The 13,278-nt window shown below is 37.8% G+C and overlaps 1 protein-coding gene across 1 annotated transcript; it reads left to right on the top strand.

Moving 5' to 3' along the window:
* Positions 1 to 5,426: 5,426 nt before the first annotated feature.
* Positions 5,427 to 10,941, top strand: lg27h16orf87 (linkage group 27 C16orf87 homolog). Its single transcript, XM_029638944.2, has 4 exons — positions 5,427 to 5,564; positions 6,526 to 6,622; positions 9,312 to 9,491; positions 9,969 to 10,941. Exons 1-4 carry the CDS (start codon positions 5,499 to 5,501, stop codon positions 10,085 to 10,087), a joined length of 462 nt encoding a protein of 153 aa, XP_029494804.2. The 5' UTR covers positions 5,427 to 5,498; the 3' UTR covers positions 10,088 to 10,941.
* The last annotated feature ends 2,337 nt before the right edge of the window (positions 10,942 to 13,278 follow it).

Raw genomic sequence — 13,278 nt, 5'->3', positions numbered from 1 at the left:
CGTTCTTGAAGGTTTGAATTTGCCCGAGTTAGGTTGAATTACCATTTCCCACACCTTCAATACTGGACTGCTAAGAATGTACAGGACGGCAAATGGAACTGGACAGCCACTTGCAACACTGACTTTAAATGAATTGTTATGATCAAAAGTGAGGACTGCCTGCCAATATGATACCAAACCTGGGTCTGTGTCGTGTCAAAATGTGAATATATGTCAAAAAGTATTTGAGGTGGGTTTGTTTTTTATTTGGAGTTTGCACTTTTGGGACCATTCCATTGGTGCCAATTGTACCAGGCACACTGCATCAAATGAAGCTAAAGTGTTTCTAAGTGGGGTTTTTTCTGACTGTTGATAATGGTGATAAATGATGCTGGCTCATCTAACCAGGCGGCGCTATCACCGGTCCTAGGTTGGTAACCGTTCTGTGAGCAAAAGAGATAGTTGAGTATTGGTCTTCATGATAGATAGTGGTGTAAATCAAATCCTAATAAATGACAAGTAAAGATTACATCCTGTGTCCTCCAATTATATGTTGGTCTATTCAAGATACTACACTGACCATACACACTTTTTCTCAAATAAAACGCACCACACTTATTCTCTTGGCTCGTTACTCAATCAAACTACACTCAGCGCATGGGATGGGAGGTTAGCTGATTGGTCAACAAGCAGAATAGTGCCATCTACTGGATACATGGTTGCACTGTGTTCTTACTGTCCTAATAACCTCGGGCCACATTCAATCAAATCTATTTGTATTTGTCACATGCGCCGAATACAGCAGCTGTAGACCTTACGGTGAAATGCTTACCTACAGGCCCTTAACCAACAATGCAGTTCAAGAAATAGAGTTAATAAAACATTTACTAAAGTCAAAAATAAAAAAGGTAACACAATACATTTACATAACAATAACGAGGCTATATACAGGGGGAACCGGTACAGAATCAATGTGGTCAAATGTAAATAGTCCAGTTACCGGTATGGGGAAATCCAGTTACCGGTATGGGGATTCAGGGCTAAGTGAAAAACAGAATGGCTTTGGCTGGAAAATGCACAAGCAAATAATGTGAAGTAAAAGAGTGCCTCAATTAAAGGTTATTTTGCATCTCAATGAATTTCTTAAATTCTTCAAATAAAGGAAATACAATTCTCAAACTAAAGATACATGTTTTAGACAGTCATTATAATATAGTAATAATACTGTCAACTTTTCAGATACACTGCAGAAAAGGTTAAAGAATTCTACATTTCTCATGAAATCAAATCAAATGTTTTTGGTCCCATACACGTGTTTAGCAGATGTTATTGCGGGTGTAGCGAAATGCTTGTGAATCATGAATCCATACTTTGCATATGAACCATGTACTGCAGTTTTCCTTGCCTAATAAATCTTACTTTGATACTAATTATTAGTAAACAGTCTGAAACAAAGCACTGCAAAATCGTGGACATTTTCCTAACAAACCAGAATATTAAATAACATTTCATTTGAACTTAATCCACCGGTTGTCTGTGCAATTGGTTCTTCAGCTGTTTGAAATTTGAGACAAAATATCCATAGGAAAGTATTGTTTACCGAGCGCCGGTACTAAAGTTGAAATGTATATTACCTAGCACATGAGAAAAAACATGTCAACACCTGTTAGTATACTTCTGTCTTGTGGACGGGTCATGAGCAAACGCATCTTGATTCCCACACACATAGACCTGTGTTTTGAAGTCGGTTTAATAATACTTTCCTGCGGACAATTGGCAGAGTATGTTCAAGTATGATTTTATTCAACATTCGTGACAGACAAGGGACGTTTAGGCTTTTTAGGCATGTAAATGTGAACGTTTAGGCATGTAAATGTGTGTGGCGTTGCCTACGCAAATGAAGGCGTCAACCACGTTTAGTGAGTACAGTTTCCTTTGATATGCATGGAGACCCATTGATCAGTCAGACTTCTTGGTTCTCAGTGCCAGATTGCTGTCCTCAGTGTTTCTCAGGGCTGGATCAAATTGGAAGATTTTACTCTGAACATTTACTCATGGGTGGTTCACCCTGGTGAGACATTTATAACGTGTTAAGTATACTGAACTCAAATCCAGGAAACATCAACTAGGCATTTTGTCAGAGAACATTATAAAACTTTAAGAATTTCAAGAATCTTAAAGACTGTATGCTGCTCTGTTATATATTCCTTTAGGCAGGGGCTGATTTAGTGATTTGGAGGCCCCATGCAGAGGCCAATCTGAGCCCCCCCTGTGCACCCGCCAATTATCCTTCAATTTGCAATTGGTTGAAACCAAGTGCCGACACTTGTGGGGTTTGTAGAGCAAAGCAGAGAAAACCATCAGGTTCGTGAGAGTCTCATCTTTCCATAGAGGTGTGTAGCCCAAACTGTTCAGACGCTATAGATGTTTTCGTGAGAAAGACGATTTTCAGGATGTCTTCTGTTCTGACAAACAGCGTTGTAGCTCTGCCACCTTCCACCGCAGATGGGAAGGCCGAAATTATTAAAATATTTGTTTTATTATTATTATGCCCAGCTCATGAGGCCCCTTGATGATGTGAGGCCTGAGGCATTTGCCTCTTCTTGCTAATGGTAAATCCGCCAGTGCTTTTATGGTAGCACTTTACAATAACTCATAATAAAGCATGTATAATGGATTAGCCATTTTGCATGGCCTCATCTAAAGTGTGAACTATTTATAGTTTATAAATAGTTTATAAATGTTTTGAGTGACCTGTGTTATTTCTCACAAAAAAAGATGGACATGCCATTGGTAGACATTCCAGCAGTACCTGATGCGCCTTAAGGTCTCAAAATAGCCTAGAACATATCAATGGTAAAATAATAAGCACACAACAGAGGATGTTAAAGGACCTATATTAAACAGCTTATGAATGGTCGTATGAGTTGTTATAAGCTGTTTATAAATGTGTGAATAACTAAGTTGCTAACATTTACAATTGTGGAAGTAATGATTAATAAATGGTGAATAAACTATTTACTAATCCATTAGAAATGCTTTATTACGTGGAGTTATTATACATTTTCTCCATTTGGTACAAAAATCACTATTTAACTCTGGTTTGGTTCCAAGTGTTTCAAGTTTGGTTTCAGCATCGGCACACTGGAAATTAAACCACTGAGTGACATATTCGTCTTGCACTAATGATAGGGCTGTTCTTGTTGTAAAGGCCCTCTGAGCTGGCATTGGGTTGAACTGTGCAAGAATGATCAATGTCAACAAAGGCATTACTGACTTCTCTATTTTAACACCACTTACAAAGCTTTTTTAATCAACTAAATTTGACCAACTGTCCAATAATAGGTAGTTAACAATGAATGACTTTGTTATCAAACGTCTAGGGTGACGAGGTAACTTGTAAAATGGCAACTGTTTCTTCACCTTTCCTGTCATGAATATTATTTGACAGGGCCTGATAAGGCAACAATAGCTGTGGGGGGGGGGGGGGGGGAGAACAGAGCCTGTCTATTGCAGCACAAAGGATGTGAGAGTGAGGTCATCACCGGCCTACTAGCCGCCACCGATCCCTTTTTCATTTGTTTGTTTGTTTTGTCTTAGTAGTTTCACCTGTGTCTTGTTGTATGTGCTTAATGAGCTTCCTTATTTAAAGTACGTGTACCCGCCCTTGTTTTGTGCGGGATTGTCTTTGTGTTACGTGTGTGCGTTTAGGTTGAGGTGTATAATCTTTTCTGGACTTGGCACCCTGTGTTTTTGGGTAGTCACATTTACTGTTTGCGCCCTGTGTTGTTGGGCTTGTCATGTTTTGTGCCATATTAAAAGAGCACTTTTTCCCAGTGGAACTCTCTGCGCCTGATTCCTTCCTCACCCATCTAGTCCCGCGTGACAGTCAGAGATGTGAGTACATGATGCACAAATTCTAATCTGACACAAAACTCAAAAACTGTCAAACAAGAGAGGAGAAATTCTCTCTCTCAGGCAGCAGTGGATCCAATGACTATTTCAAAGTCTATGTGAAGTTGAATTTGTATTTATTTCCTATGACATAAGAGCTTCCTGCAATATCTGAATATGATGAAGAGGAAATGGAAAGTGAAGAAAATTATATAGGAGACAGATTTTGGCATGCCTACTTAGCTTGGTCACGCAAAAAAACTGTTGAGCTATAGCCTATCCCACAGGAATCTTACATTTGTTTCCAAGCAATATTAATGCTGTAATCGTACACCTTGTACACCATAACTCATCATGATCACTGTACACTGTGATACTTCAGTAGAATTGACTTCAAATCGAAAACATGTTTTGTCTTAGTCGTCATTATTACCACTGTATCTCACTGATCATAAAACAGAGCAAACTTGCTGGCAGCCTGTGGTACCTTGCATGGGGGATGGTAGCCATGTACACTAAGCCTCTTTGCTTTTCAGACAATGTTTTTATATTGCCATCTATCTTTAATGTACATCATACAGGCACATAGACATAATACATGCAATGTAGGCCTACCACAATAAGTACAACATTTTCTAAAACCTTGGATGTCTATTGTATCAATACAATCACAGCCACTGAAAACAAATGGGTTTGATAGAATACAATGGGTGAGCATTTGTGCCCTAATCAAATACAAGTTGGCCTAGCATTCACAGTAATTTAATTTCAGTTGGCTATAGTCATTTGATTTATGTAATTAAATATGGTTTAACAAATAGTCCACGAACGTTCCAACCAACGATGTATATAAACCCTGGATTGCGCATGATATGTATTGACCGTTGAGAGTCATTGAAGCCACAGATCGGCCATATTGGTACTCCCCAGTAGGAGCAGCCCTCCATAGGAATGAATGGAAATATTTCAAGGTCAAAATTAGATGTATTTAAGTATTCGTGTTGTTGTAGTGGGGAAAGTAACATTAGTCATCTAAATGATCTAACTGGAACATGCTTTTATATATTTGTTCATTTTTTTAATGCTTAGCTCACATAATATAATTTAAAAGTATACATTAGGGTGTCTATAATAGAATAAATGTAGCAAAAACGAATGTAGGGATTAATAAATACATTTCTATAGCTCCCAATGTATTTGTACGGTGGGGGAGTGCCAAAATGGAGGCACAGTGGCTTCAACACAGCGCCCCCTCTCCGTCATCTAGTCACTTGTGTATATTCAAATAATTTGTTCCAGCTGAGCACTGTTTCCGACTCTGTGAGAGGTTAACGTATGCTCAGTGGATAGGATAAAAAAAATGCAAGCATTATGCACAACATTTTCTAGTGTACTGTATGTAGCCAACTGTTTTTTAGGCTGAGTGGTGCGCATGCCCCATGTCATAGTAAAGGAAAATCATAATGAATCCTCTCTCTCATTGACCACAGTGCGCATGGTCATTGCTTTTGTATCATTTATGTCCGTCTGAGCAAGATCAGCTGCACTTCATGTATTGCAGAAATAAGTTTTACGGCGTTGAAGTAGGCTTTTTTCAAAGGAATCGTCGGATAAGGAAACAGAATATGTCGGTAAACAAAGCTAAGAAAGTAAAAATGGCTACCAAATCATGCCCTGAGTGCGACCAACAGGTGAGAAAATGTATAGATATTGTTCATTTTGATATATTATGACTTAGTGATAATGTTGTTTTGCCTCCTAGGCATGGCATTTAAAGCCACTGTAGGCTGCTGAAATCCCATATGGTAGCCTATGAATTCAAGATCTGGAGCAACATAGTCTAAACTAATGCAAATAATCAGGCTAATCATCTAAATGAGTATGTGCATTAGATCTCAAACACCATGTTACAATGTAGCTCAACTATAGTTAGTAAGTGCTTTCTATGACACGTTGATACGATTAAAGAGTCCGAATGTTATTGCTCGCCAAATGTGGCTCGACGTTTCCTTATTTTGATACACTCATACTGTAACCCAACTGAAACTGGTTAATCATCGTGATCTGACTTTGCAAATCATAGGCTATATATAGCCTTAGAACAATATCGTGCGTTGAAATGTCTTAAATGTAGCTGCATTGCTGACATTGATATATTGTAAAAATGAACATATTACACAAATCAATCGTAGTTTATACGGCGACATTTTGATCTAGCTTTTAGATCGTTTCTTGATATCATTTCTCTAAACTGCATCGATGAATTGATTTGTTTTCTAAAAATAACGTGTCGACGAAATGTAGGCTACTAGTCTACATTCGATTTGAAAACGCTTTATTCATTAGAACGTTTTAATGTCACCGCTGTTGTCGGCACGTGTCCAAAATATGTGGTGCGTTTCAGCTAGATTGCGCTAAGGACTTTTTCATGAATTACAATGGACAGTCCTCTAATATCTCAAAATTGTTGGGCAATATAGTTATCATGGGGGGTTAACGCTGGCTACGCCCTTGTTTAACAAAAAATACTAAAGTTTATATAGCTTCTGGAATGTAGCCTATGCTTATTAATAGATGACTTCATCAACAAAGTTGCCTCAGTTTGGAGGAATATTTTTATATTAACCATGTTTTATCCTGTTTCATTTTTAGATTCCAGTTGCTTGCAAGTCTTGTCCCTGTGGCTATGTATTCATTAGTCGCAAGCTTCTAAATGCCAAACTGAATGAGAGATCACCACCAGCAATAGGTAAATTAACATACTTCAGGAGCCTACAAATCATAGTTTCTTTGACATTCTCTTCACACACTCAATGTTACAATGTTTATTAACTTAGGTATTTTGTTTTATTATGAGCCTGTAAAACATTCACATGAGATTGAAGATAAAGTAGCCAGAATGTAATTGTATTAATACATGACTAAACTCAGCAAATTAGTTTGCTGAGTTTAGTCATGTATTAATACAATTACATTCCCCCTCCCCTGGTTATTCACTTAAGATGTATTGGTGTTGATTATTTTGTCAGTTGGATCAGAGTATAATATTTGAGTGGTGCAGTGGTGGCTGGTTTAAATGGCTATTTGCTTGAGTGAGTAGCCTACTGCAAGAAGTGGGGGGATGGGATATTTTATTCCTGACTGAAAAGCTTGTTCCCTCAGTTCTCTCTTGTAGGCTTCTGCAGTAGCATAAGGCAGCCTATATCGCTGACTGTGAAAAGTTAGATCTTACATTTAGCTTGTAGAGTTAGATCATGTTGTCTTTCATGAAATTTGACATTTTCAGAATACAGATATCTAACAGGATTTGATTACGCCATTTCCAAAAGGTGATTAGGAAAATAAATTAGAATACAGAATTGTTATATAACCCATTACATGCCAGCTCATGCCGCTATGATCCTGTCAAATGTGGAAAGTGTAAGGATTAAATAGATATAGGGCACAGAAGCCTGCCTGTGTATCTGAGCATGATTACAGAATACTAGTTCAATGTTTTATTCCAATGAGGGCTTTTCCCGTGTGTGTGCCATCAATGTGCTACTGTCTGCCCATAGCCTTGCATCTCCCTCCAAACAAAAATGCAGTAACATATAAGCAATTATTTCAATCAGTTTTTTGAGGAATATGCCATAGAAATACCTTAAATAGCTTAGTACTACTTTATTACCTGATAATAAACACATTTCTGCAAATATATATATATATACTTTTTTTTTCAACCTTAAAGGATGAGAACCAATACAATACTGCTGTTTAGATTTTAAAAGATGGAGTGATTGGAATGCTAAATGTAGGCTAGTACTTATATCTGGGTAGGGGTGAAATCATTGTGTATAGGCTATCGCAGTGCCTGAAGTTATGAATGGAATGTTAACACATGCCTTTGAACTTTTCTGTATTAAACACTTAGTATTAGACAGTTTATGGAGTAGAATTACTCGCATCTTCTCTCGCTTTATGATACAATTTCATTAGTTTCTTATGATACCGAATTAACTTTGAGGTATTGTAGTTAATAAGTATCTTGAAGGCAGAGAAGACTGGTTCCATTTGAAGAGGAAGGGGTCTTGAATTTCAGCTCTGTGATTTTTAATAATGGGTTTTGGCTTCCCTCCCCTCTCCTTAAATAGTTTATCATTTGCCTCTCCTCGCTGTCATTTCTGTAGACTGTCTCAGGTTTTCAGGTTAAAATTGTAGTACTTCCTTTGTAACTTTGAACAGACACTAATAAAACATTATTGTTGACTAGGAAGACTAAGGTTGCACTGAACCTTTTTTTTTTTGATAAAAGTGCCAGTAGTTGTATTTATTTTTTTGCTCGCTCATGATTCCTTAGTGGAACATATTTATATAAGATGGCCTTTTTAAAAATATAATCTGTTCTTGACTATGAGAATTTAGCCTTGGAAAAGGTGAAGTAGTAAGTTATGTATATGATGTTTATGTTATAGTATAGAGTGCAATAGTTTTCTCAGACTATTGATTATGTCACAATTTTATGACAATATTGTCAGTCTGAAGAGGAAGTGTGTTCATGTTTGGGCAAGCTGTTGATAAGGCTAGAATTCCTGGGAGATTCTGAAGTTGTTTCTGCTATGCGAGAATACACACGTGGTTGATGTAGAAAATATATTTTCAGGCCTAGTCCAGACTTTGAAACAATCAATTGAATTTAATAGCAATACTATTGCTTTGCAATTATTACAGAGTTACTAAAAAACTATGCAATAATATGTTAATACAATATTGTTAGTAGTGGGTTGCTACACAGTTATAAAGTATTACCCTTTTGGACACCAAATATTTGTCCATTTGTATCACTATTTTATCTGGCCCTTTCAATCAGTCCTTGTTTTGAAACCTAAATACTCCCGGGTGCACACTCACTGCCAACACCACTCAGGAAGCAGCAATATGTGGTAATTTAAATTTCTGAAGAGGAAGGCTTTTTAAAAGGCCACTAGACAGAAACTCCTAGTGAAATATAGGCCTACCTCCTGCTCTGGTAATAAGAACACTCCACTGATTCAATGACTTAAAGTGGTTTTGAGGCAACCGCACACCTAGGATGCTAGATATGCATTGGAATCACCGAAAAGGGAATGCAAGCATCTTCCTTTTGTTGGAATCGTGTTAAATATGAGAGGAGCTATTCTGTTGTTATTTTAAGGCAGTATTGTTGGAAGAGGGGGGTTGGTAGGAGAGAAAAAGTGGAGGCTGAGATGTTTAATACCATATAGCCTTCCCACAAATTTTCCATAACATACATTTAAACTGGAGTCATTGGCATAAGACGATTTGTCCTTAGGATGTATGATGCATTTGATACTTTGACATATTTGAAGGCAATTCATTACTTTACATTAATCTTTCATTTCCATATGGCATATTTTTAGTGTTCATACAATTTTAAAACATTTTTCTGGTCTATTTAGACAAGTTGGATGCAAAGAGGAGGAGAACTGAAAGAATTCGCAGAGAGAAGATCAACTCTCCATCAACCAATGACATGGAGAACAGAAGGCGATGCCGCTCCAACAGCCAATCGGATCAGATCCGGAGAGGGCGGGGCAGGCCAAAGACAGTTGGGCTGAAGAAGCAGGAGGAGGAGAAAGGTAAAACAATAATAAAAAGTGACACTCAATGACAATGGTGCAGTTATGATATACTAAGCGTTTCCAAGATACTTTCTAAGCTTTGTTATTCCTCATTGTTTTGTGTTGACTTTTTTAGTATTACTGTTTTAGTAATATTTCAGTATTTTCTAGTCACAGGAGATAAGGCTGGTGATTAGTGCAGTATTGGGACAGAGCTGGGGGATTTGTGTTTGGATGAATGATTTACAGAGAGGGTTGCTCTCTCCTCTCACCCATGAATAAATCATGGTGTCCTTGACTCTGCCTGTGCTTTAGCGGCTGATCTATAAGGAGAAATATCATTATGCAGGTTCCTCCTGTGTGGAAGACAGAAATTATGTTCATATATTGCCCAAGGTTATTGTTGTCACGTGCAAATTATGTATGTTTCTCAATGGGTTTTCTCTATGAACCAGGGGATGTTGTTAATTCATTTTCTTTTGTTTTTTTTACCAGAAAAATTTGAGAAAGAAGTTGATATCTATGCCAACCTCTCAGATGAGAAAGCATTTGTGTTTTCGGTGGCATTGGCCGAGATCAACCGAAAGATCCTGGGCCAAAGACTGATCTTATAGACAGACCAGATGGTTGCTTTGAGGGACTGACATGTGAAACCTAAGAATGTTACTGTGGAGAAACCCATGGATGACCACCACAGTGTGTCTAACAGGGTATGAACTCTGACCCATGAACTCCCTGCCGGATTGGTCAAAGCCTTGGGAAAATGGAGATGTTGGGGAACATTGAGAAGCAGGCACCTGGTCTGCTCAAGAGGAAATGTTGGAACCAACTTTTATCTTTAGAGTAGCTTATGGAATTGGAGGGGGTAGGACATCTGAATATTTATCTTTTAATCAGATTTTATATTATATATATATATATATATAATATATATATATATAATTTATATATAAATAATTTATATATGTTATTTTATATATATATATATTAGATGATATGGTATAGGATTCATCACCTTGTAAACCAAGAAAGCTGTCGGTAGCAAAACATTTCTATTAAAAAAGGGCATAAATATGTTGAAGCATGGAGGGCCATCCTAGCATTGTAACTGGCTTCTATAATGTTATTGGCTTGTAGTGCTAGTAAACATTGTTTAAGTCTAGATGCCATTGCAACATAATGTTCAATATATTTTGTATCATGCTTAAGACTTTGGGAGAAGGCCTTGCACATTTATATTTATAATGCTTGTGTACCATCTTAATTTAAATGCATATTGTTTTGTATTTTGTTTCATTATTGGTGACATTATATTAAATATGTCATATTTGCTTTGGGCACCTGTAATTTAAATGTCAACGGCAAATCCTCTTTAATGTGACTTATTTTGGTCATTAAAAGAGACGAATCACAACCACCACTGTCAGATGTTGGGCCTTAATGAGCAAATATAAGTTTTTATTTAAGAGTGTGTTGTACTTTGTTGATTTACTGCACATACACATCATTCACTGGTACTATAGTGTATTACCCACCCTCATGTCTATATATTACCTTGCAGAGGGATTGGCTTGGCCTCTGAGACACCTGTTTGTAACCTGCCCACTTCTCCTGGAGACAGCTGCTGCTGCAGTTTCTCCAATTCTGCTCTGCCTCCCTCCACAGGGGAAAGGCCCTGCCATTAAAGGCTCATCTGTCTGGAACACATCCCAGTTTCCATGGAACTCTCAACAGATCTCAACCTCACAGGATAATCCTGTTGGAGACATTTTCAACTGCCTGGCCTCTTTGTTCACCAAACGGCATTGTACAGGTATGAATGTACAGAAACATGCGTACATCATATCCTGGTTATTCATACAATGAGTGAAACCTAAAGAGTAAACACTGCTGGTATTTGAATATGCAAAGCAGGGCTGTTAATGATGAGACTTTTTCTTCTTGGTTAGGAAAAGGGTTCTGTGTGCTGTATTGACACCTCAGTCCTTGTGAGAAACTGTGGCCATTCTGTGAGCCAGAAAGAGACCGTGTTCAGCATGCCCCTATGGGAAATACATGTGCGTAAAAACAAAAGACAGTGCTGTTCCTATAGGGGGGAAAGTAATGAATTATAATCTAAGTGAAGTAATGAAAAGGTTATTTGAGAGTTGGATTAAAGAACTTTGACCCTTAAATTCACTGTGAAATTGATAGAACCCAGATGCAGTTTCATAAGAGTAGGGCATTGGCAGTATATGGCTATAAATGATCCTGGATGCATTTTGTTTTATGTCATGGGGATTATGTGGATTGGCTGCCCTAAGACATTGTATTAATTCCCCTCAAATAGTCAGAGGAGACTTGGACACAATGAAGAAGGGATTCAGGGTGAGCCCGGGATTTTCTTTCTTCTCAAAGCCAACATTTACATAAGATACTTGAGTAAAGCCTGCCTGTTGCAATGCAAAATCACAGGAGATGGGTGTCAGCTTTCACATTGGGCCTCTGATTCGAATACATTCAAACATTAAATAATACACATCCATCCGCTATCTACAAGCACCATTTGAAAACAAAAGTCATGATATTCGTCAACCACTGCTCCAAATTCTGAAACTCACTCTTAATGACATTTTCTGAGAAAATGACTATGTTCTGTGAAATGTAGAACATGATTGAAATGAGAATCGGTTGTTAATGGAAATCACTCACGCAGTCAGACCTTATTTGGATTTCTTAAGGGTATAAAGGATAAAGGACGGTACCTGATGAGCACATTTCAGAAATCATGTACTGTAATGTGAGAAAGTTCCATGATGACAGTATCATTACTGCATATGGCTGGTAGTGGGGCTGAAATGAACACGCTGAAGCCAGGCTGGGCAGGCCTGTTAATGATGAAATGCCTGGCCCAGCCTGAATACCATTCCCTATTACCACATGCCTCCAGGAACACTGAGATCCCTGGCTTTCTATCTAACAGGAAATAGTGAAGTGAGAAATACTGAGCACCCATGCCCATAGACAGAAAGATGGAGAGAGAGAAGAGGGGTCTAGGGAGAGAGAGAGAGATACGTGTGCACACTAAAAGTCTATTGTTACTCAAACAAAATTGCCATTTGTTCCGTGTGGAGTGTTCCCCAAGTCACATGACTCACATATGCTCTCATTAACCAGCGAGAGAGTTCTTTGTTCAGATCTTGGCGCATGTAACCTGGCTACTTTCCAATGTAACATGAGATACTGTATATTATTCGCTTTATGGAATTTGAGGACAATTTTATCATAAAAAAAATGATTAAACATACAGTAGCTAATACTCCTGACATTATTTTAAAATCTAATCTGTTCGGTTTATTATCTGCCCAATATGATAGTTTGCATATAATCCATGCTTGTAAGGTGTGCTTGAGGATGTTGCCTACTGGAAAACCAATGTCAAACTGTGAACCACCCTCATGTCCTAGAGACCAACATTTAAATGTTTTCACTTTCTCTCCTATAGACCCTACTCCCTTTGTAACATGTGCAATTATTGCATGTAAATAATTGAGTGCCTTGTCCTTTTCTTTGACATTGAACTGTTAATATGCCATGTAGTCTCTCTTTCAACCACTGGAGGGCAATCCAGTGACATAAGAAACCAGTGCTGAGTTCACATAATTAACAGTAAATGTTCATTTTTGTGAAATGGTGATCTCTCAGTCTCCTCTGCTATGACATCATATGAGGCAGAAAGAATTTAATTAAATGTCTTCAAATGAACAAACATCAAATGAAAAGTGGTTATTATAATTGTAAGCCACTCTACTTCAAAGAACATTAG

This window comes from Oncorhynchus nerka, linkage group LG27, assembly GCF_034236695.1.
Source record: "Oncorhynchus nerka isolate Pitt River linkage group LG27, Oner_Uvic_2.0, whole genome shotgun sequence".
Lineage (NCBI taxonomy): Eukaryota > Metazoa > Chordata > Actinopteri > Salmoniformes > Salmonidae > Oncorhynchus > Oncorhynchus nerka.
Note: the sequence above shows the minus strand (reverse complement) of the source record. Positions and strands in the feature narration are given on the sequence as shown.

Excerpts from the sequence above, each read along its gene's own strand:
- lg27h16orf87 (XM_029638944.2), top strand. The coding sequence starts at position 5,499 with ATGTCGGTAAACAAAGCTAAGAAAGTAAAAATGGCTACCAAATCATGC. Across the intron at positions 5,565-6,525 it reads GCCCTGAGTGCGACCAACAG|ATTCCAGTTGCTTGCAAGTC; the intron begins GTGAGAAAATGT and ends TTTCATTTTTAG. Across the intron at positions 6,623-9,311 it reads GAGATCACCACCAGCAATAG|ACAAGTTGGATGCAAAGAGG; the intron begins GTAAATTAACAT and ends TGGTCTATTTAG.